This window comes from Suncus etruscus, chromosome 1 (genome assembly GCF_024139225.1).
Source record: "Suncus etruscus isolate mSunEtr1 chromosome 1, mSunEtr1.pri.cur, whole genome shotgun sequence".
NCBI classification, from domain to species: Eukaryota; Metazoa; Chordata; class Mammalia; order Eulipotyphla; family Soricidae; genus Suncus; species Suncus etruscus.
The window spans coordinates 173386302-173413405 of record NC_064848.1 but is presented as its reverse complement, the minus strand read 5'-3'; the positions used below and the strand labels follow the sequence as shown (position 1 = coordinate 173413405).

At 40.8% G+C, this 27104-nt stretch overlaps 1 protein-coding gene and 1 long non-coding RNA gene across 2 annotated transcripts in view; both read left to right on the top strand.

The window, feature by feature from the left end:
* Nucleotides 1-3408, top strand: part of MED13 (mediator complex subunit 13) — a 105400-nt gene extending 101992 nt beyond the window's left edge. The window contains exon 27 of the mRNA XM_049764678.1: nucleotides 3251-3408. Coding sequence (XP_049620635.1) covers nucleotides 3251-3408 — 158 coding nt within the window. The remainder of the gene's footprint in view (nucleotides 1-3250) is intronic.
* Nucleotides 3409-6879: 3471 nt separating this feature from the next.
* On the top strand, nucleotides 6880-17291 carry LOC126008077 (uncharacterized). The gene is made up of 3 exons (XR_007495496.1): nucleotides 6880-7046; nucleotides 12579-12679; nucleotides 13371-17291. It is a non-coding gene; the product is annotated as an uncharacterized LOC126008077 (long non-coding RNA).
* Nucleotides 17292-27104: the final 9813 nt, after the last annotated feature.

The window sequence follows — 27104 nt, the reverse complement described above, 5'->3', positions numbered from 1 at the left end:
TTTCTTTTTTTTTTTTTTGTTATGATGATGAGGGTGGGAAGGTTGCATTCACTTCATTGTGGTGTTTGCGCACTTTGTTGTGGTAACAGCTATCCCAAACAGCAGTATTGCCTGGACCAAACTTGACATGTGGGATTGAACTCATGGACTTGAGTTATAATGACTGGCACTCTTAAGTAATACCTTCACCCATGTGTATTGTTCTTAGAACTTATTAAAGCTACAGGGGCCAGAGAGATAGCATGGAGGTAGGGCATTTGCCTTGCATGCTGAAGGACTGTGGTTCAAATCCCAGCATCCCATATGGTCTCCTGAGCGCTGCTGGGTGTGATCCAAAAAACAAAAAATAAGGAAATATTTAGTCATTTTACTTGATACCAGAACTAGTATTATTTAATAAATTATTTCAAATTTTCCAAAGGTAACTAATTATAAAAATGTTTCATGTGGGTACAACTATGTAGTACAACTATGTACAACTTATGTACAAGCTCGTGCCTTGCATGCAGCCAACCTAGGTTTAATTCTCAGCATCTCATATTGGCACACATACCCCCAGCAACACCAGGAGTTACTCCTAAGAGCAGAGCAGGAGAAAACTCTAGCACCACTGGGTTTGGCTCAAGAACCAAAAAAAAAAAGTACATTCCTGTGCTATAAAATTATCTGAAAAATACCTTTGTAACTTATTTTATATTCTCCTATCTTGTTTTGCCTAAATAATTTAGTAATTTATATAAATCGGCAGAGTAGGACTATTATCTTTTTTGTTTGTTTTTGTTTTTGGGTCACACCGGTTGACGATCAGGGGTTACTCCTGGCTCTGCGCTCAGAAATTGCTCCTGGTTTGGGGGACCAAATGGGATGCTGGGGAATCAAACCGAGGTCCATCCTAGGCTAGGGCTTACAAGGCAGAGATGCCTTACCTCTAGCGCCACTGCTCTGGCCCCAAAGTAGGGATATATCTTTTAAGATTAAATCAGATTGCATTTTAATAGATAAAATTATTAATACTTTAATGAGGCTTTGAATTAAATGGCACATCTCTAAATTTACAAATATGTGTATTACTTTATTTTGTTCTATGATTTGGAGGGGAGGTGGGTTTTTAGACCTCGATCAGTAGTGCTCAGGATTTACTCCTATCTCTATGGTAAAGAGGATGGATCCTGGGGTAACTGTGTAAGTGCCTGAACCCCTATACTATCTTTCCAGCCTCTCACTTAATTTTTTTTTTTGAGGGGAGTTTGGGCCACACCTGGCAGTACTCAGGGGTTACTTCTGGCTTTGAGCTTAAGAATCTGTCCCCTAGTGGGCCCGGAGAGATAGCACAGCGGCGTTTGCCTTGCAAGCAGCCGATCCAGGACCAAAGGTGGTTGGTTCGAATCCCGGCGTCCCATATGGTCCCCCGTGCCTGCCAGGAGCTATTTCTGAGCAGACAGCCAGGAGTAACCCCTGAGCAACGCCGGGTGTGGCCCAAAAACCAAAAAAAAAAAAAAAAAAAAGAATCTGTCCTAGTAAGCTCAGGGGACCATATGGGATGCTGGAGATTGAACCCAGGTTGGCCACATATTAGGCAAAAGCCCTACCTGCTGTGCTGTTGCTCCAGCACCCTGGAAGCCACCAAGCTTATGCTATTCACTTGAGTCATATTCTTTTTGTTTGTTTGTTTGTTTTTGTTTTTGTTGTTATTGTTTTTTGGGTCACATCCGGCAGCGCTCAGGGGATACTCCTGCTCTATGCTCAAAAATTGCTCCTGGCAGGCTCGGGGGACCATATGGGATGCCGGGATTCGAACCACCATCCTTCTGCATGCAAGGCAAAACCCTACCTCCATGCTATCTCTCCAGCCCCTTGAGCCATATTCTTTTTGTTTGTTTGTTTGTTTGTTTTTTGTTTTGTTTTTTTTGGGCCACACTCATTTGATGCTCAGGGGTTACTCCTGGCTAAGCTCTCAGAAACTGCCCCTGGCATGGGGGGACTATATGGGACGCTGAGGAATCGAACCACGGTCCTTCCTTGGCTAGCGCTTGCAAGGCAGATACCTTACCTCTAGCACCACCTCGCCGGCCCTGAGCCATGTTCTTTTTTTTTTTTCCCCGAGCCATATTCTTGACCCTTGTTTTTGTATACTATAAATCTTTCAAACTGACCATTTCATTTAAAAGCAAGAGAATTAAGGTTTGAATCATGTTATTTAAAACACATTTTTATTTCCAACATACTGTTTATTTTCTGTTATTTTTTTTTAAACTGTTTTTTTTTGTTTTTGTTTGTTTTTGTTTTTGGGCCACACCCGTTTGACGCTCAGGGGTTACTCCTGGCTATGCACTCAGAAATCGCCCCTGGCTTGGGGGGACCATATGGGACGCCGGGGGATCGAACCGCGGTCCTTCCTTGGCTAGCGCTTGCAAGGCAGACACCTTACCTCCAGCGCCACCTACCCGGCCCCTATTTTCTGTTATTGTGATAGAAAACCACACAATTAGTGTCTTTAAAATAATGCATACTTACTGTTTGGAGTACATAATTCCAAAAATCAGTCTTAGTGGTCTATCTTAAGAGGGTTTATTCTGGGCCAAAGCAATAGTACAGTGGGTAGGACGTTTGCCTTGCATGTGGCCCGATCCAGGTTCGATCCCTGGTATCCCATATGGTCCCTTGAGCCTGCCAAAAGTTTCTGAGTGAAGAGCCAGGAATAACCGCTGAGTGCTGCTGGGTGTGGCCCAAAACAACAACAACAACAAAAAAACCAACAACAAGAGGTTTCATACTCTGAAGGCTGTAAGGGAAATTTTATTTCCTTGTTTTGGGAAGTTATTAAAGATCACCTTCAGCTCTTTTCATGGTGTTCTTTATATTCAGGGCCACCAGTGTTAGTGTGGTTTTATCTCAGTGTATTGACTCTGAGTCTTCTGCTTTTTTCCTTGTTAGAACTTCTGTGATTTCATTTGATTCACTTGGATAATTCAGATTAATCATCCCATCTCAAGATCCTTGGCACATCTGCAAAGTTCTTTATATTAACATATTTACAGGTTTCTAGGATTATAATGTTAACGTTTGGGGAGACATTATTCAGACAACATTATGCTTTTTTTATGCAACATTATATTGCTTCTAGCACAATACTTGGCATATGATAGACAATCAGTTGTTGTGGTTGAATCATTCTTAATTTGGTTACTATTAATTTTAATATTTCTCTGTATAAGATCTGAAAAGTGTTTTTTTTCTCTCTCTTGTGTAGATGGCGAGAATGGAATGGTTATTTTTGATTTATTAGACACAGGAGATGATCTTGATCCTGATATTATTAGTATTCTTCCTGCATCTCCAACTGGGTCTCCTGTACATTCTCCAGGATCTCATTACCCTCATGGAGGCGATGCTGGCAAGGTAACCTGATTATAAAATTGGAATTTAGGGGCTGGAGAGAGTACAGGGGATAAGACACTTGGCTTATATGCAATTGGCCCAAGTTTGATTCTTAGCACTGCATATGGTCCCCGGAGTGCCAGAGTCACTCCTGAGCCAAGAACAACCAGTTGGGTTATTTTACCAAGGAATTATTTACCAAGTTACCACACCACACTATACCACACCACACCACACATACTGCCTCCAATGAATAATCCTTGGGTGTATCCAAAAACCAGAGTAGAGAAAAATAAATTTTTTTTTCAGCTTAGTTGCCAGGGAGATATTAGGCATTAAGGTATGTGCCTTGCATACAATCAACTGTAGTTTGATTTCCAACACCCTTCTGAACCCCTAAGCATCATGAGATGAAGCCCTGCAGACCCCTAAAGACCACTGAATTTTCCTCACATAATCCTAGGCAGCACAGGCCCTGAACCAGACTTTTCCATTGAATCACTAGCCCAGTTGACAAGATTCCTGCAGGAGTGGTCCAAAGGTCTCCTAAACATAATTTGGGGAGAAAGCAAAAAAATAAAATTTCACTTTATTCAGTGTCATTCATTAACTTAATAAGTTTATGTATAAAGTGGAACACTTTTTCCCTTGGAACTTAACAAATTTATACAATGACGCTGATTATCTCAGATATTTGAATTATATATTAAGAGGGTTCTGCTCCCAAATTCCATGTATTCTAGATCCTACCTATTAAACTGAATGTGAGAGGTTACAAATAATTGGCAGCATCGAAAGCTGTTTTGGTGTGTGTGGGGAGTTTGGGTCACACCTGGCGTCGCTCAGGGGCTGCTACTGGCTGTACACTCAGAAATTGCCCCCGGCAGGTTGGGGGACCATATGGGATGCCGGATTCAAACCACCATCCTTCTGAATGCAAGGCAAGCACACCCCACCACTGTGCTATCTCTCTGACCCAACATTGAAAACTTTTAACACACAACCACCCAAAATTCAAGAATCAACCACATAGAGATCAGAAAGATACAGTACAGCACATAGGCCATTTGCCTTCCACACAGCCAGCCCAAAAACAATTCTCAACCATACCCATGTGTCCTCCTTAATCCCTCCAGCAGCAAGCTCTGAAGACTACAGCCTTGTATGGGGTCCCCATAAACAAAACAAAAAACCCGGACATGTCATGCTCCAATTGTTAATTCTGGCAGTGCTTGCCATGTGTAGGGAATAGATATTCCTTAAAATTATCCACTTGTAGACCTCCTTACATCACAGGAAAAAACAACACATGGTTAGAAGAGCTGTAAGATATAACCTCAGAATGGGGCCAGAGACAATAGTACATGCTGTGGGGGAGCACTTTGCCTTGCTAGCATAGCAGCTGTACTCATGAGGGGTATGGTGGTTCGAATCCCTGCATCCCTTATGTCTCCAAAGTGCTTTAGTGTGTTCTTTGCATATGGAAGTCCTAAGTTCAGCCCTGTTCACCAATACCATAAATTTTCTGAGTCACTGCAGTAGTGGTGGCCCAAATCATACTGTCCCCAAAGTTAATTTGGGCTTTATATGCATAATAACATCTCTGGGTGAAATGATGTTGTAATGGTTAATTTGAATCAGCATATATTTACAGTCTTTTTTTTTGGGCCACACCCAAGTGACACCTCTGGTGACTCCTGGCTATGTGCTCAGAAATCGCTCCTGGCTTGGGGGAACATATGGGACGCGGGGGGGGATCGAGACACCGTGGTCCGTCCTAGGCTAGCACCCGGCAAGGCAGATGCCTTACTGCTTGTGCCACAAGCCTCCAGCCCCCCACAAGTCTGTCTTTTAAATATAATGTGTGGGGCCAGAGCTAGCATAATGGTAGGGCTTTTGTCTTGCATGAGGCCTACCTGGGATAGACTGGGTTCGATTTCCAGCATCCCCATAAGATCCCGGAGCCTCTCAAGGACTGATTTCTGAGCGCAGAGCCAGGAGTAACCCCTGAGGTACCGACTGGGTGTGACACCAAAATAAATAAAACAAACAAACAAAACAAGTGTGTTCTATCTATATTTTTTCTCTTGTCCAGTCATTATGAAAAAATATTTTAGTGGGGATGGATATCATACCTTGTAGTGCTCAAAATTTAATCCTGGCTCTTATACATTAGTACTCACTCTCTGCCATACTTGAGATTGTCCATATATGGTGCTAGGGATTGAACCTGGGTCAGCTGTAATACATATTAAAATAAGTTATCTTCCCCCTCTACTATCTCTGTGGTTAGTGAAAAAATAAAGGTAAAACCAGTGCACCTGGTGGTGCTCAAGGGACCACACAGTGCCAGGTATTGAAACCAGGGCTCTTGCATTACTCAGTATAACACCTTGGCTTTGTGTTATCTCTCCAAACCCAATAAAAATCATTTTCACTTTTAGCAGATTACTTCTTTTCTTTAAGCTATTATTTATATTTCAACCTTTCGATTAAGCATATATAAACTTTATAACAATTATTTACCAATGTTTTTTTTAATTATTTACCATGTTATTAATATGTATTATATGTTATAGTCTGTTCAGGTCATCTTGGCAATGAACATTTTTTGTATAATAAATTTTCCTCTGTTCATATATTTCTTAAAATGAGAGGAAATGCATTTTTAATTCAAAGGATTTTATTTTGGTTTTGGTTTTGGTTTTGGGCACACCTGGTGGCTCTCAGGAGTTACTCCTGACTCTGCTCAGAAATTACACTTGGCAGGCTCAAGGGACCATTGGGGGTGCTGGGGATCAAACCTAGCACTGGGCTGCATGCAAGGTAAATAACCCTACCTACTGTGCTTCGCTCCTGCCCCGGTTTTTAAATTGACATAATATTTCTCTAGAACATGGGCCGGAGAGATAGCATGTCCGGGGTAAGGCCTTGCCTTTCATGCAGAAGGACGGTCGGTTCAAAATCCCGAGCATCTATTATGGTCCCCTGAGCCTGCCAGGTGGCGATTTTCTGAGCATAGAGCCAGGAGTAACCCCCTGAGCGCTGCAGGTGTGATCCCAAAAATAAAAAAAAAAAATTTTTTTCTCTAGAACAGTATATTCTTTGTTTTTATAGATAACTGTAATGGAACAAAAGCCCCAATTTATTCACTTTTTTGGGTTGTGGTGTGGTTGTCAGGAAACTATTTGTGGGGATATTAGGATATAAATTAAAAACTTTCCACTGACCGTTTTGTATTTTTAGGTCAGCTCAAGGGATTTAACACAAAAAACATGTATTAGTAATGCTAAAAAAGGTTAATCATTTATTTCTTGTACGCAATTAATAATTACAGTGCTTCTATGATGGCAAATTGTTACTTTGGAGCACTAAAAGTATTGATACGCACCTCAATCAGTTGTTCATACCATAGAATTTTGTATTTCTATCTGTTCCTAAGCATAGCAAATGAACTGACAATACACTTGAATTTTGTCTTTCTAAGGGTCCAGTGGGACTGATCGGCTCCTCTCAACAGAATCTCACGATGAAGTGAACTAATATTCTTCAGCAAACCATTGGCCCTTGGTTACTTTGTGTCCAACTGCCAAAGCGGGTCCCTTACCTGACTGGTAATGGTCCAGCGTGTCCTCAAGCACAATATCATGTGTCCTCTTTTTCTTAAGGTATTTCTTTTAATTCTTACAATGATTTTAAAATAAGACTTTACTCCTTTAAAGTTCATAAATATAGAAATAGCTTTTAGTTTTTTAAACTCTTGTACGCTTTTACAGTCAAGGTCTCTCAACATATTTCCATTTACTACTCTCTTGACACGATCATAAAAATAGTTAAAAATCAAAACAACTCTAATTTTTGGATTAATATATAAGTTTGAAGTTTTGGTTTTTGGGTCACATCAGTTTTCCTGGTGGTGCTCAGGGGAACCATTTGGTATTCTGGAAATCAAACCTGGGTTTGCTACATGCCTGGCCAAGGCACCTTCGTCCACTATATCATTGCTCCCAGCCACAATGTTCTGAATTTTTAATTCATCTTAAGAGTCAAACTTCTGTAATCTTTTTTGGGGGGCAAACTGGTAGTGCTCAGGGGGGTTTCCTCCTGGCTCTTTGTTCAGGAATCACTCCTGTCCAGCTGGGGGAGGACTTTAGGGGATATTGGGAATCCGACCCAGATTGGCTTCTTGCAAGGGCAACTCACCTACCCACTTGTACTATGGCCTCACAGACCCCCTGGCTCTATAGTATTTTCAGTTCTTTATATCAATATTAGAGCGGGTAAGAAATATGGGGGGAGGGGTCACACCCGGTTCAATCGCTCAGTGGCTTACTCCTTGTCCTACGCTCAGAAATCGCTCCTGCAGGCTTGGGGGACCATATGATATGCCGGGATTCTAACCACCATCCTTCTGTATGCAAGGCAAAAACACCCTACACCTCCATGCCTATCTCTCTGGCCCCTGGAAGAAATTATTTGGTTTTGATTTTTGGGGATTTTTGTTTGGTTTGGTTTGGATTTTGTATTTTGGACAAACACCTGTCACACTCGGGGTTACCTCCTGGCTCTGCATTCAGAACCCGCTCTATTTTCAGGTGTTTATATCATTTAGAGCTGGAAGAAAATTGTGGTTTTCTTTTTTTCTTTTGGGGGTTTTTTGTTTGTTTTTGGATTTTGGTCCACACCTGTTGGTACTCAAGGGTTACTTCTGGCTCTGCATTCAGAAATTGCTCCTGGCAAGCTCTGGAGACTGTATGGGATGCTGGGAATCAGACCCAGTTCTCTCGTGGGTCAGCTGCATGCCTAGTCAAATTGCCCCTACCACTGTGCTATCTCTCCTACTCCCCTTTCTTTTGATCATTCTCTCATTTTTTTCCTCTTTCTTTTCCCTCTTTTGTTTTTTACCTTATTTAGTTTCAGGGCCTGTAGTCAGATCTTTTTCCTGGCTCTTGCACTCAGGGATCATTACCAGGAATGATTGGCAAGACCATAATGGGGTGCTGAGGATCAAACCCGATTAGATACATGCAGTGCACGTGCTTTAAACCTGGTCTGTCTCTCCAGCCCTAACTTCCTAATGTTTTTTTTTTTGGTTTTTGGGTCATTCCTGGCGGTGCTCAGGAGTTACTCCTGGCTGTCTGCTCAGAAATAGCTCCTGGCAGGCACGGGGGACCATATGGGACACCGGAATTTGAACCAACCAACTTAGGTCCTGGATCGGCTGCTTGCAAGGCAAACACCGCTTGTGCTATCTCTCCGGGCCAACTTCCTAATATTTTTGTTTGTTTGTTTTGTTTTTTGGGTCACACCCGGCATTGCTCAGAGGTTTACTCCTGCTGTCGCTCAGAAATAGCTCCTGGCAGGCAACGGGGGACCATATGGGACACCGGGATTCGAACCAACCACCTTTGGTCCTGGATCGCTGTTTGCAAGGCAAATGCCGGCTGTGCTATCTCTCCAGGCCCAACTTCCTAATATTTTTAAAATTTAGAAAAATTCACTTACCTAAAGTAAATTGATAGTAAACTCAGTACTAAACTACTTTTTAAAATGTTATATAATTTTATCATTTGAAATAAAATCACGGTGCAATGCCTTTTGTCCTCTATTATTTGGGAAATTAAGAATTTAATCTTTGGAGCTGGAGCAATAATATAGTAGTCAAGGGCACTTACTTGCCTTTTATCAGCTGGCATGGGTTTCAGTCCCTGCCATCTGTGTGGCTCCTGGCCTCACCTTTGTGTGATAATTGATCACAGAGCCAGGAAATAACCCCTGAGCACTTTGGGGTGTCACTCCCCAAAAGATCATTTGTAGTAATATTTAATTTTTAGATTTATATGCACCTCAATGTCTTGGCTTCATGGGGGCTGGAGAGAGCACAGTGGTGAGGCCGTTTGCCTTGCACGCAGCTAATCCAGGACAAACAAAAACTGTTTTTGTTTTATCCCCCAAAAACCAGGGGGATAAAAAAAGAAGGTTTGGGCTTCATTTAAGTGTCTGATAAACTTTTAATTAGGGGCTAAAGAGATAGTTCAGCAGGAAGGTGTTTGTCTTGTAAGAAGCTATAGTAGGATCTATCCCTGAGCACCACATTTTGTCAAGAAGGAATGATCCCTGAGCAAAGTCAAGTAATTCCTGAACATTGTTGGCTGTGGCTCCAACATAAATAGCGAAAAACAAAAACAGGATTAAAAACACTTCTGAGTAAGGTGGGTTTTTTTTTGTTTTTATTTTGTTTTTGGGGGTCACACCAAGCAGTACTCAGGGTGTTTACTCCTGGCTCTGTGCTCAGGAAAATGGCTCCTGGCAGGCTCGGTGGACTATATGGGATGCCGGGATTCAAACCACCATCCTTCTGCATGCAAGGTAAGGCGTTTGGCAAACGCCTTACCTCCATGCTATCTCTCCGGCCCCTTGAGTAGTTTTGAAGTTATTAGATTCTTAGATACACAGTAATTTTATTAAACCAAATTTATTAGTAACATACTAAACCGGGTTAGGTAAATCATAAAATGGTAAGAGTGAAGACTTTATCCAGAGTTTATTACTGTTCTTGTTACTATTCTAAAATAATAAATTCACTTACTTTTAGAGAAATCCACCAGAAATTTAACTATTTCTGTTCTTTTAAGTCATGTGTGAGCAACTTGCCAACTGATTCACCTTTAGGAGATTATTTTTGTGTGTGGTGGTGGTTAAACTATATTGCTTTGTAAGCCTATTGCTATTAATTAGTGATACCCTCACCTTGGCCCACAAACCTATTAGTCAATGGCATTTGCGATTAGGCAGTGTACTTTTATAAAGAATACTCCTGGACTAGTATCTATATATCTTTATCTTCCCAAGTACATGGTCAATAAAAACATATTCCCAAAGAGGGTTTCTGTGGGATAGTAGTTCGCTTTCAGGTTTCTATAGCATGAATGGTATTACTTTGGTTTAGGTCCTTTGTGAAGTACTTTCATATGCTTTCTGGCCCCTTTGTTGTTTACATGGTTGAATATTAAAGGCTCTGAAAAAATATCAGGAAATATATGTTACTTCATTTCTCATACCTTTCTTACCCAAGAAAAACATTGTTTAACATCTATTAATAGCTCATGAACTTAGTGTTTCGCATAACATTTTATAAGGGAAACACTACTTCATAAAAAGTCCAAGGGACTATTCCAGATTCTTTTCTACTCAATATTTATTATACAAGGAGAGCATAGTGTAAAGTGGGGCAATCACCCTCAGATACAGTGTAACAAGATTAGGGACATCTGGTGTCTGAATTACCAGGTAAGGCATAATTTACATAATCTTGTTCACCTTTTGTTTTCATACATTCCATTTTATTTCTATACCATAGGCTGCCACCTGGACTATTCATTCCTCTTTGCCTCGAACAGTTAGTTGTCCTGATTATTGAGCATCTCTTTGGGAAGGGTTTGAATTATACCCAGAGATGCTGAAGGCTCACTTCTTGCTCTGTACTCATGGATCACTCACTCTTGGTTGGACTTGGGGTTGTCTGGGGTGCTCGATTACCCAGGTCCTCCATGTGCAGGACAAGTGCCTTCCTGTCTGCAACTCTCTCTTCAGCCTGTTAAGTGTCTTCTTATCAAAGAATTTAGATCCTAGTACTAATTATATTTTGTTTGGGGGTTTTGGGCTCCTGGCTCTGTGCTCAGGGATTGAACCTGGGTCAACCAGGTTTAAGGTAGGCACTCTACTCTCTGTATTATCTCTATGCCCCCTAATTTGTATTTTACTCCTAAATGCACAACACAATAATTTATAATAAATTACAAGTGTAAAGGAGAGAGCAGCTAAGTAGAAAACATTTTTATAGCATACAGAATAAAATCTTATAGAGTAAAGAGTACCCACGTACCCTCCTCTTTTTTGTTTATTGGGGGGGGGGGGTCACACCCAGCAGTGTTCCAGGGGTTACTCTTTCTTGGCTCTGGTTCATTCATTGGCAATGCTTAGGGACTATATTGGATCCTAGGGATCGAACTCAGGTCAGCTGTGTGCAAGGCAAACACTACCCCGTTCTGCTATTGTTCTTCCCCCCCCCCCCCCCCACACACACACATACATTTCTTTCTTTTAAATCTTTTTACATATATCTCATTGGATGATTCAGATTGTTAACCAAGCTACTACCCATGAAACTGAGTGAGTCTAAAAGTTATCTGTGGAGGCTGGAGAGATGGGACAACGTTAATTTTGTTGTTGTTGTTTTGTGGGTATTTTGTTGTGTTTGGTTTTTGTTAGTTTTTTGTTTTTTGGTTTTTTTTTGGGTGGGGTTTTGGGCCACACCCGTTTGACGCTCAGGGGTTACTCCTGGCTATCGTGCTCAGAAATCGCACCGTGGCTTGGGGGGACCATATGGGACGCCGGGGGATCGAACCAGGGTCCTTTCCATTGGGCTAGTGCTTGCAAGGCAGACACCTTACCTCTAGCGCCACACTTCCCAGCCCTCTGTTTTTGTTAGTTTTTTTTTTTTGGGGGGGGATTGCACATATTATGGTGCTCAGGGCTTTCTTTACTCCTGGCTCTTTGCTCAGGTATCACTCCTGACGGGGCTCAGGAAATGATACGGATGCCAGAGATCAAACTCAGGTTGGCAGCATACAAAGAAGTACCCTATTTGCTATACTCTTGTCCAGCCCATACAGGAGTTTAGCAATGTGCTTTGCAATGTGGTCAGTCCTCGTTGATTCCCTGGGGCCACATCTCCTGAGCATTACCAGGTTCAGTCCTGGAGACCCCCACCCTGATCACATGCCTGGTTGTGAGCTTAGAGGCTCATGAACATAGGGGTGATCTCAGTAATCTTCATCACTGCAGGGCTTGAGCAGTATCACATTCTTGATCCTTATATTGAAACACTAGCTTGGTTAGCCCATTAATTTAGTGCTTCCTAAAACATTTGTGTAATACATAAAGGTTAGAAATAATTGGTAAATCTTTTTGTTGTTATGGTTGTTTCAAAAACAAAGCTGAAGAAAAAGACTATGTTTATACATTTAAAAATTTACCTCTGGAATGAATCAAAGATGAAGTAACGTTTTAATAGAGGGTCTTAATAATTGCAGAATGTTTCATCAAGTAAGAGAGTTGTGGGGGGATACAAGGCAAGAGCAACATTTTTTTCCTTTGGGTGATTAATTACTGATTCAGTCTCCATCTTTCATTTATAGGCCTCTTTGCACCTCCACGTGCCTTCAGTGCAATCTGATGAGCTGCTTCACAGTAAACACTCCCACCCACTTGACTCAAATCAAACTTCAGATGTCCTCAGGTATAGCTCTTTTTTCCATTAAGGGTTCTATGTTAAAATTTTGAAAGAATATAATGTTGGTCTTTATTTTTCTGATCTTAAATAGCAGTTTACAGTTGTGTGACCTCGGGTCTCTAGATGAATTTGGAATGCATATTTTCTCCCCTTCACCCCCACACATTCCCTCCCTGAGAGATCATTCCTGGAGGGCTCAGGGTACCATATGAGGTACACTATCTCTCTGGACCCATATATTTTTCTCTTTCTTTCTAATGTGTACTTTAAAAAATACTTTTAATGGACCAGAGAGACAGTAATAGCGGTAGGTCTGTTGCCTTGAATTGCAGCCCAAACAGATTCATCCCAGCACCCCATATGGGTCCACAAGTACAGAGCCAGAAGTAACCCTGAGCACTATAAGGTGTAGCCCCCAAACCCAAAAATATATGCGTATTTTAATTTAAAAAAATTAATTATCTTTATTTGCTAAGGATTGTATTTACTCCCTTCTTTCCATTTTTATTGGGGAGAGGTGGGTGGCTCCCAAATAATCACATACAACACTTGGCAAGGCTTGCATCATAACACCTCTCTATTATCTTCCTGACCTCCCATTTTTATGAAGGATTTTGGATTTTAGTGAATCTTAGATGACATAATCACAAACTACTTCCAGATCTAAGAATGACTTACTAATTTACTTGTTTTTCAGGTTTGTTTTGGAACAGTACAATGCACTCTCCTGGCTAACCTGTGACCCTGCAACCCAGGACAGACGCTCATGTCTCCCAATTCATTTTGTGGTGCTGAATCAGTTATATAACTTTATCATGAATATGCTGTGATCTTCATTTGATGGAACTGGGCAAGAAAAAAAACAATAAGAAGCAAAATATTTCGCTGCAAGATTAAGTTATAATGATCTTCTCAGTGAAAGTCATTTGTGATGGGGTCTCATTCTTATTAATTCAACAAATATTGTTTTGACTTGGAGGAGGGGCTATAAACCCTGCTATTTTTCATTGACTGTACTTTGAACTCTTTAGGTTGATGACTAATTATACAAAACATATTATAACATTTCGTAGCAGAATTTACTTTTTCCCCCAGTCACAGTATTTGTGAAAAAGTAATGAAGCCATAGTACCTAGTCATGTTAAATGAATAATAAAAGCATGGAGAGGGAAACATGAGGAACAATGAATTTCAACATATGGCTTCAGAACATCAAGATGTTCTTGTATCGGATTATAGTATCTAGTATTCAAAAAATGCCTGCATCTCTTATTTATTGTAAGTTTTTAAATGTATAAATTGTCTTATATTTCTTAACCTCTTTTATAAAAATTTTCCTAGAAGGTTTATACTGCCTTCTTGCTTTAAAGCAATTGGTCTAAAATATATGTAATCGTCTTAATTAAAAAGTTGCAGTAGGGTTGCTTTTAGAGTATTATTTTTTTGTAAGGGGGTGGGTGGGAGTAAATTTGTATTGTTTTGATGTACAGTTTAAGGGGATAGAGGGGAATAATGTCCATACCATTGTGTGTGGAGGATTTACAGCTAAGCTGTAGTTGCAGAGTACATGTACAGTAATGAAGTTCACTGTGTTTATAAATTGAAAAGGTACCGGGTCTTACAGCATTTTATATATCACACCTTTACAGAATAACATGATGGCAATATACAAGTGATATTGTTAGGTGGTTTAACTTAGAATAAAATGAGAATTCTTGAGTTATATTTTGTACTATGATTTAGGGCTATGACTAATATTTCAGGCCATTTTCAGTGAAAGGAACTTAGTTTTACAAGAAAAACATTTGCTACTGAATGCTTAAACTAATTTTGGTGTTAATGTTACATGCTTAAATTTTTTTCAGTTTTAACAGTGGCACATTTAGGCATGGGAATATTATTAATTATGAAAATTATCTTCAGAATCTGCTATAAGGTTGAAATTTAGCCCAGCTCTAGGCATTTTACAAATTATTTTTAAGAGCAGTAACTCTTTGATGATTTTTTTTAATTAAAGATTGGGAATGTATGAGAGTATGCATTGTATGGGTGTGTGTGTGCAATCAAACTGTGGTGTAAATAGATTCTCAGTGAATTTTGGTATTCATATTCTATTCCACTAGTTAATGAACCATTTCCTAAACTTAATCTGTCTTTTTATTTATTTAATTTTCTCAGTTTGGAGATGGCAGTCCCAAACACCAGAGTCTATACTTTTCTGTAACACAACTCAGATTAAGGTAGGGCATATGCCAAGGAGGTTCTCACCTCCCTAAAGAAGGGACTTGAATTTTAGGGACTTTAATTCACCCCTTCCTTCAATACAACTTCCCCCTTCTTGTTTGCACATGCCAGGATAACTGCTTTTATGCAAGCTTTACCCCCTTTAATCCTTCTACAGTGCTGCTCACCAGAGAGTCCAAGTTAGCCCCCTACCTTTGCTGCTGACTTGAATTCACAGTCACCAAGTCTACCTGTCTTTCTTGGAAGCAGTCTAACAAAATTCTGAATTTGTATGTTCATTAATTCTCTAAAAAGACAAATCAATTGTATTTGCAAAACTAATTTTTTAACTGAAACTTGTTTTGTAGATACTGTATGCCTAGCTTAAATATCAACTTTCTTATGAACAATATAACATTCAAATTGTGTAAATTAAAACATTAGCGAGTCTCCTTTTTTCTATAGAGAAAACACAATTGGTGGCAAAGTTTTTCAATCACTTCCTCAAAATTATAATGCAATCCCAGTAGTAAGCATATTTTGAAAGTAAAATTTAAAGATCACATTTCTGTGTTCATTTTTAAATTATGCTAACATCAAGATTATGTTGGCATGTTTTGTTATATACTTTTAAAAAAACTTGTCTGAGATTTGAAGGAAAAAGCTGCTTAATTGGAATTTATATTAAAAGTATTCTTTTTTATATACTTAGTTTCATAGTGACTTTAAAAAAAATAAAAGCTATATCCCCAATTGTTTAAAATCACTAGCCTATAGTAACCATATCTTGGATTGAGATAGATTTTAAAATAATTATTCCCTGACAGTTTCTTTTACATGGAGCCATATGGAAGGAAAATAATATATAATTCCTTTTTTCTAGGAATCAGGGAATACTCTCAAATATAAAGGATTTATTATTAGTATTATTTTCTCTTTGAATATAACTTCCCATTCAAATATAAAATTATTACATAGTCATTAGAAAAGGTCAGGAGACTTAGAAAATTAAAACAAGCCTTTATGCAGGATGATGGATCTGACTTACTAACATACTGTCACAGACAAGTATGGGTAGTTTTGTTTGGTTTTGTTTAAATAGGTAAGCAAAATAATATGTTTTATACCAGTTGATCACCAACACTTTAATTCTTGCTAGTGTCTGTTTTTTGTGCAGTTATCCATTACAAAGCAGGGTGGAATTTCAGTATTTGGGCAGTTAGAATAATTTTTTTTTATATAATGTCTGCTTCCAGCCAGTGAGAAACATCTAGCCATACCTTTCTTATGCAAGCCATTCAGTTATCAGGACTGTGAATTAACACTGTATGAATAAATTTCTGTACACCTTATTGTTTGGCCAGAAGGCCACCAAGTGTACTTATATGTAATCCTTAAATTTTAAAGTAGCTGTAATTTTTAAATCTTTCTAAACTTTTCTTAAACCACTAAAATTAAGCTCTTACTAGTCAATTATCCTCAACTGTATTCGTACTCAATTGTCAGTATGGCACAGATTACTGTATTAAAATATTCTCCTTTCGTCTTCATATTTACCTTCTGAGGTAATTTTTAACTTAATGTGTTACTACAAAGATTTGCAGATCTTTAATCAAGCACTATGTTAATACTGTAATATCAAAATAGTATGTTGCATTATTTAAAATGTTCAAATTGAATACATTAAAAGAAAGTTTTTAAGTGCTGTTGCATCATATAATTTGCTGTTCATCCACAATGGCATTGCATATCAGTCTGTTATACATTTAGTGTTGCATGAATGATGTTTTGGTCTGGTTTTCCTCTTAAATTTTAGTTTGTCTAAATTAAGGGAAAATGTTTTTTACATGAATTTTTGTCTTCTCCCTCTTCCCAACCCCACCCCTCAATCAGCTGGAATCTTAACCTTTTGGTTTTTCTTGGTGTTTTAAGGGCCCAGAACTGTGGTTTAAATTTTTATATAGACATATGTTTTCTTTTTGTGGAGTATTAATTTAAAAAACTGGATTTGGGACCTAAAATACTCCTCAGGTTGATGTATTCACGCATTAGTTTTCAAAGTAAACTGGATTTGTGGACCTTAAAGTTACTGAGTTTAAACTACAAATTGTAACGTCATTACTGGACATGTCAGCTTCAACCCTCTCAAAATAGCTTGGTCACTTTATGAAGGGGCGTTTTAAAGTTGTTGTTTAGCAGTGACATTTAATATGGTCCAATTGCTTTTTTTTAACGTGACAAAATAAGAAATAAGGAACAAACACTATTGCTGCCGAATGCCATAACACTGAGTTGTACAAATTGTGATTGAGGAAATGAAAAGGTTTATACTTTTAAAAAAAACAAAAACAAAAAAAAAAACTTCAAATGGAATAAATTATTCATGAAGCCTTCATTGTGTGTCTCTTCTGTTAATTATTTTCTAAATTTGTTTAAAAATTAAGTAATGGTATTGTTGGATTGTGTATATTTTTGGTTGTTTTATTTATTTTTTTATTTGTTTTTTGGGGATGCCACACCTGGAGGACCATATGTAGTGCTGGGGATTAAATTCCTGTAAGCTGTATCTAAAACAAGAGTCTTATTTTCTGTATGACCTCTCCTACCTCACATAATATCTTTTTGTTTTTTAATTTTGGGGTCATACCTGGCGATGCTCAGGGGTTACTCCTGGCTCTACACTCACAAATGTAGGAGCCATTAGTAGGCTTGGGATGACGGGAATCGAACCAGGGTCTGTCCAGGTTTGGCCGAGTGCAAAGCACTTGTACTATCACTCTGTCCCTTCTTTTTCTCTTTTTTATCTTTTTTTTGTGGTTTTTGGGTCACACCCGGCAGTGCTTAGGGGTTATTCCTGGCTCCAGGCTCAGAAATTGCTCCTGGCAGGCACGGGGGACCATATGGGACTCCGAACCGATGACCTCCTGCATGAAAGGCAAACAAACGCCTTACCTCCATGCTATCTCTCCGACCCCTCTTTTTTATCTTTTGGCCCACACCTGGCTGTACTCAGGGCTTATTCCTGGCTCTATTTTCAGGGATTACTCTTGGCAGAATTCAGATCATTTGGGATGCTGGAGATCAAACTCATTTTTGGCCATGTGCAAGGCAAACACCGTATTTCTCCAGCCCATGTAATTTTTTCATAATAGAAATGAGGAACCTAGAAACTGATTAATGTATATGCAACCTTTTTGTCTTGAGTACTTTTATATAAAAGTCCCACAAAATGCATTTTTGTTTTGTTTTTAAGTTACACCCGGCACTGCTCGGGTGTTACTCTAGCTCTGCACTCAGGAATCATCCTGGCGGGCTCGAGAGACCATATGGGAAACCAGGGGTCAAATCTGAGTTGGCTGCATGTAAGGCAAATGCCCTACCCACTGTATATTGCTCCAGCCCTCAAATGCCTATTTTTTTAAATCAACTGTAAAGACTGTCATGATTTATTTGATTTCGAGCACTCCATTTAGTTTTCTGAACCCTGCTAAGTATAACAAACCCCCCCAATATTTTTTGCATTTATAAATGCAATGTCTATGAAAGTTTTTTTAAGTATAATTTGTTTTAGTTTCCCTTAGAGGAGTTTGTCTAAAGTCCTTAAGGTCTTTAGCTACTTTCCATGGGTTTTTGTTGGAGGTCTATGTATACTAATCCTTTTCATTTTCATTTTATTATAGCTGAAGCAACATTATTGCAGAGGTATTTAGTGTTTGAAATATAAAATCTTACTTCATCTCCACTGTCACCAAAATACCAAAATCGCCACCTTAATCCTTACATTACCTATACATTTTTCATAATACCAGTAAGACTGTTTTGTAGTTGCAATACTGCAGCATCATGACCACCACCAGATGCCAAGTCTATTATTTCAAGATTTCCTCCTCCGACCCTTCTGCATCCTCAGATTACAGCTCTCCTGACCATATTTCAGGATTTGTGTTTTTTTTTTTTTTTCCCATGGAACTTCATCTAATCTATTTATTCAGATGCTGCATGAGTGAGATCATCTGGTATTTCTTTATCTGATTACCTTCACAGCATGGCTTTTTTCAGTTTCATCCAAGTTTACAGCAAACTGCAGGATTTCCTCTTTTTCATAGGTGAGTATTCCTTTTTGTATATCGACCAGAATTACTATATCCATTCATTTGTTGGGCACTTGGGTTGTTTACTCATCTTGGTAAATAGTGTGACTGTGTGTGTGTGTGTGTGTGTCCATGTCCTTTTTATATTGGTGTTTTTTGTGTTTGGAGAATCAATACAGAGATAAGGAAGGTATCCTTTCCCTGCATGTAATAGACTTCAGTTTGATACCTGGCACTACATATTACCCCACCCCCAGGCAATGGCAGATGTGGCTCTGTGCAATCACAGGTCATATTCAAGCTCTAGTCTTGTTTTGTTCTAGGGGGCAATACATGGCCATGTTCAGAGTTACTTCTGGCTCTGCACTCGAGAACTTCGAGGATGCATTGGACTATCATCCCAGCCCCTCTAGTCTTAATTTTTTTTTGAGAATTCTCGAAACCATTTTTTAGAAGAGAAAAGAGGCCAATTCAAGTAACATATCTGCCAAAGTGAGTGAGTTTCTTTGGAGAGAGTATAGTGTGTCTGTGTGAGAGGGGTTTGGGTCACACTTGGCAGCGCTTTAGGCTTCTAGTTCTGTGCTTGAGACATTCCTGCTGGTGGACAGGGGGTCATATGCCATTTGGAAATCAAATCAGCCATAACTGCTGTACATTCTATTAACTTTGTGCCTAACAGTTTCCTGGAGGTGTGTGTGTGTGTAGGTATATTACTAGCATTCTTTCACACAATTTACAGTATAAACCATTCTCACTGGTATGAGATAATAGCATATTGTTTTAATTTGCATTTCCCTGACGTGATAATGAACATTTTTCTCATAACTCCTGTTTGACCAACTTGCTCACTTCTGGACAAGTATCTTTTCCATTTTCTGACGTGGTTGCTTGTCTTTTGTTGTTAAGCTTTATCTTGAGCATTAGCCATATGTGTGATGTATGATTTTAAAGTATTCTTTCTCAGTCTGTGGAGTCTCTTTATTTTAGGCCTCATATCTTTTGCTTTTAGTGCAGACCCTTTGTAGTTTGGGTTTCGTTTGTTTGATTCTCTTTTTTTGTTTGGTTTTGGCTTTGGTTTTGGGCCATACTTGGTGATACTCATCAGGTTACTCCTGGCTATGCACTCAGAAATCGCTTCTGGATTGGGAGACCATATGAGATGCCCGAGATCAAACTGAGGTTTGTCCTGGATCAACTGTGTGAAAGGCAAACGCTCTACCACTGCGCCATTGCACCGTCCCAAAGCCACCAAAGGGGCACCCAGATTTGAACCAGGGACCTGATTCTCTTTTCTTTTCTTGATGTGGTTGCATTACTGAAGTCTTGCCTATGTTTTTCTCAGCATTTTATATAAATAAAAAAAAAGTTTTGGAGGCAGAGGATTGACACAAGCGGTAAGGCGTCTGTCTGCCTTGTGCTTGCTAGCCTAGGACGGATGCGGCTTGATCTCCCAGTGTCCCATAGGGTCCCCCAAACCAGGAACAATTTCTGAGCACACGGCCAGGAGTAACCCCTGAGCATCACCGGGTGCGGCCAAAAACAAAAACAAACCAGGGGCCAGAGAGATAGCCTGGAGGTAGGGCATTTGCCTTGCATGCAGAGAAATGGTGGTTTGAATCCCAGCATCCCTTATGGTCCCCCCAGCATGCCAGAAGCAATTTCTGAGTGTATAGCCAGGAGTAACCCTGAGTGCCGCCGGGTGTGATCCAAAAACCAAAAAAAAAAAAAAGTTTTGATATCAAGGTTTTTAATCCAGTTTGAATTAACAGTTATGTATGTTGTGAGCTTAGGAGTTTAACAAGTATTTTTGTATATGTGGGGCTTTTTGTGGGAGGCACACCTGGCAAAACTTGGGTTACTCCTGGCTTTGTACTCAGGAATTAATTCCTAGCAGTTTTAGGAGGCCATATGGGATACCAGGGATAAAACTCAGAAGCAAGTGTGAAGCAACTGCCCATACATAATGTACTATCTCTTGCCCCAAGTTTAATTTTAGTTTTTTTGTTTGTGGTTAACCAGTTTTCCCAGCACTGTTTGTTGGAGGGAGACTCCTAGCTCCACTTATGAACATAATCCCTTTATCATAAATTAACTGTCAATACATTTAAGTAAGAGTTTATCTCTTTGAGCTCTTAATTCTATACCATTGGAATGAAAGTCTATTTTTATTCCAGTATACTGTACAATTTCGATTATTGTTTAGGGGATACTCTGCCCCCCAGCTTCTCAGGATCATTTTGGTTATTTTTTTTCTGTTCAGTAGGCTCAGCTGCCACTCCTGTTGGGCTCAGGATTTGGAATGCCTAATAATAGTTTTACTTCTATGTGTTTCAATGTCAGTGGGGCATGTTTTAGTTTTAAGGTTATACACAGGCTCTGTACTCAGGATCACTCCTTTGAGATGGTCCAGGGCCAGATGTGGTGCCAGGGATCGGAATCGAACCGGGTCAGGTATGTGAAAGTCAAGCTGCCAACTCACTGTACTATTGCTCTGATCTTAATATTTCTACAATTTTTCTCTCTTGCCTGATTTCTGTGAGTATAAAAGAGTAGTAGTGAAGGGGTCAGAGCAATAACACTAGGTAGCACAGTGATAGGGTGTTTGCCTTGCACACTGCCTACCTGGAACAGACCCGCGTTTGATCCTCAGCATCCCTGAACACGCCAGGAGTGATTTCTTTTTTTTTTTTTTGGTTTTTGGGCCACACCCGGTGACGCTCAGGGGTTACTCCTGGCTATGCGCTCAGAAGTCGCTCCTGGCTTGGGGGACCATATGGGACTCCGGGGGATCGAACCGCAGTCCGTCCAAGGCTAGCGCAGGCAAGGCAGGCACCTTACCTCCAGCGCCACCGCCGGCCCCGCCAGGAGTGATTTCTGAGCACTGCCAGGTGTAGTCCCAAAACCAAAACCAACCAACCAACCAAACTAACAAAAAGTAATGGGCCCGGAATCAGCCGATCTAGTACCTAAGGTGGTTGGTTCGAATCTCGGTGTCTCATATAGTCCCCTGTGCCTGCCAGGAGCTATTTCTGAGCAGACAGCCAGGAGTAACCCCTGAGCACCGCCAGGTGTGGCCCAAAACCCAAAAAAAAAAAAAAAAAGTAATGAAAGACATTCTTGTTTTGTGCCTGACCTTAAAGGAGAGGTTTTCAGTTTTCCTCTTTAAGGATGATGATGTTAGTTGTGGTTTGTTTTCTGACCTTTGCAATATTGAGCCCTGCCAGATATTGAGTACATAGCAACGAGTAAGCCTGAGCACCACTGAGGGCGGCCCAAATACAAAATTGGGCCAGGCTAATAGCTCAGCCAGTAGGGCATTTTTGCCTTCACAAATCTGACCTGGGTTTCATTCCCAGCATCCCATATGTCCCCTGAGCTCTGGGTGGTTATGGTCCAAAACAAACAAGATACAATATAATAGTTTCTGCCAGCACATTTTAAAAAACACTAGTTTTGCAGGCCAGAGAGTTAGTACAGTGGATAAAACACTCACCTACCATGCAGCTGACCTGCACTTGATCCCTGGCACCCCCATGTAGTCCCTTGATGCCTGCTAGGTGTGATTCAAAACCAAAACCTGACCAAACCCAGATGTGGTACAAAACAAAAAATTCTTTGGTAGTACAAGGTTGAGGTCTCTTTTTGTTGTTGTTGCACTGGCCATCCCTGGCTTGTTTCCAGGCATCACATATGATCCCTGAGCACTACCAGGAGTGATGCCTAAGCACAGAGGTAGTCATATAGGCCTGAACATTGCTGGTGTGGCTCAAGCCATTCTCCACTCCCCTGAAAAAGAAAATGGGAACCATAGAGTGATGCCGGGGACCCAACCAAGGTCGGTTGCATGCAAGGCAAATGCCTTACCCAATCTATTGCTCGGCCCCAAGAAAACAGTTTTTAAAATTAGATGTATGAAAACAAAAGTATATTTTTTGGCCACACCCATTTGATGCCCGGGTTACTCCTGTCTAAGTGCTCAGAAATTGCCCCTGGCTTGGGGGGACCATATGGGACGCCAGGGGATTGAACCGCTGTCCTTCCTTGGCTAGCGCTTGCAAGGCAGACACCTTGCCTCTAGCGCCACCTCACCGGCCCCCAAAATAATTTTTTTTTTTTTTTTTGGTTTTTGGGCCACACCCGGTGGTGCTCAGGGGTTACTCCTGGCTGTCTGCTCAGAAATAGCTCCTGGCAGGCACGGGGGACCATATGGGACACCGGGATTCGAACCAACCACCTTTGGTCCTGGATCGGCTGCTTGCAAGGCAAATGCCGCTGTGCTATCTCTCTGGGCCCCCAAAATAAAAATTTTTAAAAGGGGCTATAGCGATAGCGCAGCAGTAGGGCATTTGCTTTGCATGTGGCTGACCCAGGACAGACCTTGGTTTGATCCTGGTGTTCCATATGGTCCCCCAAGCCAGGAGCAATATCTGAGCGTATAGCCAAGAGCAACCCGTAAGTGTCACTAGGTGTAGCCCCAAAACAAAAACAAATAAAATAAAAATTAGATATAGGGGTCGGAGAGATAGCATGGAGGTAGTGCGTTTTTCTTACATGCAGAAGGACCATGGTTCGAATCTCGGCATCCCATATGGTCCCCTGAACCTGCCAGGATCGATTTCTGAAATAACCCCTGAGCGCTACCGAGTGTGACCCAAAAACCAAAAAAAAAAAAAAAAAAGATGCATAGGACCAGAGCGATAGCAAAGTGGTAGGGAGTTTGCCTTGCACGTTCATGGAATCAACCCAGGTTCGATTCCTGGCATCCCATGTGCCCCCCCCCAAGCCTGGCAGGAGTAATTTCTGAGTGCAGAGCCAGGAGTAACCTCTGAGTGCCATTGGGTGTGGCCCAGAAAATAAAATATATATATAAATAAATAAAACTAAATAAATAAATATAAAAATAAACTAAATATAAAAATAAAATAAATAGGGCCCGGAGAGATAGCACAGCGGTGTTTGCCCTGCAAGCAGCCGATCCAGGACCAAAGGTGGTTGGTTCGAATCCCGGTGTCCCATATGGTCCCCCGTGCCTGCCAGGAGCTATTTCTCAGCAGACAGCCAGGAGTAACCCCTGAACACCGCCGGGTGTGACCCAAAAACCAAAAAAATAAAATAAAATAAAATAAATAAATAAAAATATATATAAATAAAACTAAATTAGTTGTATGGGCATATGTATGTTGTCAAAGCCATGCAAATGGTACCCAAGCACATGCTGCCTACATCTCTCTTGAGATGTGAAATTTCCTACTTTATTGCTGGGATGTGGACCATCTCTATCCACTCTAGAGAAGCCTGTGTTCTCTCTTAAACACTTATGTTACCTCTCTCCTTTGCTTTTATTCCCCAATAAACTTATTAATATAGAGAGAGGGTTTTTTTTTAATTAGATATATGTTGCTGGAAACTGTCTTGCTTTCTGTCTCGGTTATTTTACCTAGTTTTGGTCACACTGGTTGTTCTTTGGGAACCATATGGGGGTTGAACTAGGTTGGTCGTGTGCAGAGGAAGTGCTCTACTTATTTAGTACCTACCTCTCCAGCCCTGTGCCTTTTTGTTCTTTTCACAATGTATTGGTACTTGTTAATAATCCAAGCATCTAGAGCCGGAACAATAGCAAAATAGGTAGGGTGCTTGCTTTGCACACCACTGACTTGGGTTAGATCTCTGGCATTCCATATGGTTCCCTGAAACCACCAGTAGTGACTCCTGAATGCAGAGCCAGGAGTAACTCCTGAGCAGCAAAGAATTCAAGCTACTTAGGAGTTGGAGAAATAGCATGGCATGTAGAGTACTTGCCTTGCAAATACATGGCTGTCTCCAGTTCTATCTCCAATATCCTATATGATTCCTGGACACTGCCATGAGTAATTCCTGAGTGCAGTGCTCAGTGTAACACCTAAGCATTGCCAGGTATGACTAAACTCTCCTCCCCCAAAAACCAAGATGCAGAAATGGCTCATAGGATTGAAGTGTGTGCTATGTATAAGAGAGGTTCAGATATGATCCATGCCTCTATATGGTCCTCTGGGCACCCCCAGAAGCAACCCCAAGCATCATCAGGTACATCCCTCAACTCCGAAAAACAAAGTGTCAGTCTTGTTTATTTACTGGCAAATATATTTATTTATTTCCCTATTTGCTTGGCCAGTCTAAATTAACTTTATTCAGTGACATTACAGGATCCTGGATAAAAGTTTTACCTGGGTAGATAACTATAATAACCCAACTTGGTCTCTACGTACCATGGGGTTTTTACTTCATTACCTTAAAACATTTTATAACTATATGTTGCTCTAAAGATAAATAACAGTGGTCTAGGAGATAGCTCAAAGGAATAGATGTGTTTAGGAGGCCCAGAGTTGATCCCCAATACTGCATGGATGTCCTAGCATTGCTGAGAGTGTTCCCTGATCACTATGCTTGAGAACTCACAGTGTGTATCCCCAAAATGAAGTAAAACAGTACCAAGTCATGGGGCCGGGCGGTGGCGCTGGAGGTAAGGTGCCTGCCTTGCCTGCGCTAGCCTAGGACGGACCGTGGTTCGATCCCCCGGCATCCCATATGGTCCCCCAAGAAGCCAGGAGCAACTTCTGAGCGCATAGCCAGGAGTAACCCCTGAGCGTCACAGGGTGTGGCCCAAAAAAAAAAAAAAAAAAAAAAAAAAAAACATTACCTAGTCTTGGGGCCGGGCGGTGGCGCTAAAGGTAAGGTGCCTGCCTTACCTGCGCTAGCCTAGGACGGACCGCGGTTCGATCCCCCGGCGTCCCATATGGTCCCCCAAGCCAGGAGCAACTTCTGAGCGCATAGCCAGGAGTAACCCCTGAGCGTCACCGGGTGTGGCCCAAAAACCAAAAAAAAAAAAACAGAAAAACAAAAAACATTACCAAGTCTTACATAACTATTCCTAACAAATATAAATAATAATTAAATCAGAAAAATTAAATTTAATAAGTGGCAGTATAATATTAGTCTTAAAAAGAGAGGTTATTTTCCTCAAACACTTTATACTTGAGTGGTATACCTATATAAGAAATACCTTTGGGGGCCGGAGAGATAGCATGGAGGTAAGGCGTTTGCCTTTCATGCAGGAGGTCATCGGTTCGAATCCCGGCGTCCCATATGGTCCCCCGTGCCTGCCAGGAGCAATTTCTGAGCCTGGAGCCAGGAATAACCCCTGAGCACTGCCGGGTGTGACCAAAAAACCAAAAAAAAAAAAAAAAAAAAAAAAGAAATACCTTTGATGAATCTGGGGTGATAGTGTAGTAGGTACAGTGCTTATTTTGTACTCTGTGTTGTAGCATCAGACTGACCTGAATTTGGTCACTAGAACCATATATGTACCCTGAGCCTTACCATAAGCAATCCCTGAACACAGATGCAGGAGTAAGCCCTGAGCATTGCTCTTTGTGGCCCACCCCTTCAAAAAAAAAAAAAAACCTTTGGAGTGCTAGAGAGATAGCCCAAAATTATGCCTCTTAACTTTGCATACAGCAATTCCAGGTCTATCCACGGCACTGCAACTAGTCCTCTAAGCAAGGCCAGCAGTGATCCCTTCAGCACTGCAGGGTTGGCACCTGTACCTTTGATAATCAAAATTTTTGTGATATGGGGGTCAGAGACAGCACAGTGGTAGGGCATTTGCCTTGCACACAGCATGCCTGGGACAGACCCGGGTTCAATTCCCGGCATCCCATTTGGTCCCCCAAGCCTACAAGTGTTTTAATATAAAGAGTCCTAGTGTTGGTATGGGGATGGTGAGGCCTTTCTGGACTCGACTGCAGCCCTTAAAGTCTGGAAGGTCTGAAGGTTGAAGTGTGAAGGTGGAAAGATTCACAAGGCAGTCAGATGAAGTTTCAGGCATCGGGCTGGAGAGATAGCATGGAGGTGGGGCATTTGCCTTGCATACAGAAGGATGGTGGTTCGAATCCCGGCATCCCTTATGGTCCCCCAAGCCTGCCAGGAGCAATTTCTGAGCTTAGAGCCACGAGTAACCTCTGAGCACTACCGGGGGTGACCCAAAAACCAAAAAAAAAAAAATTTTTTTTTTATTAAAAAAAATGCATAAGGGCCCGGAGAGATAGCACAGCAGCGTTTGCCTTGCAAGCAACCGATCC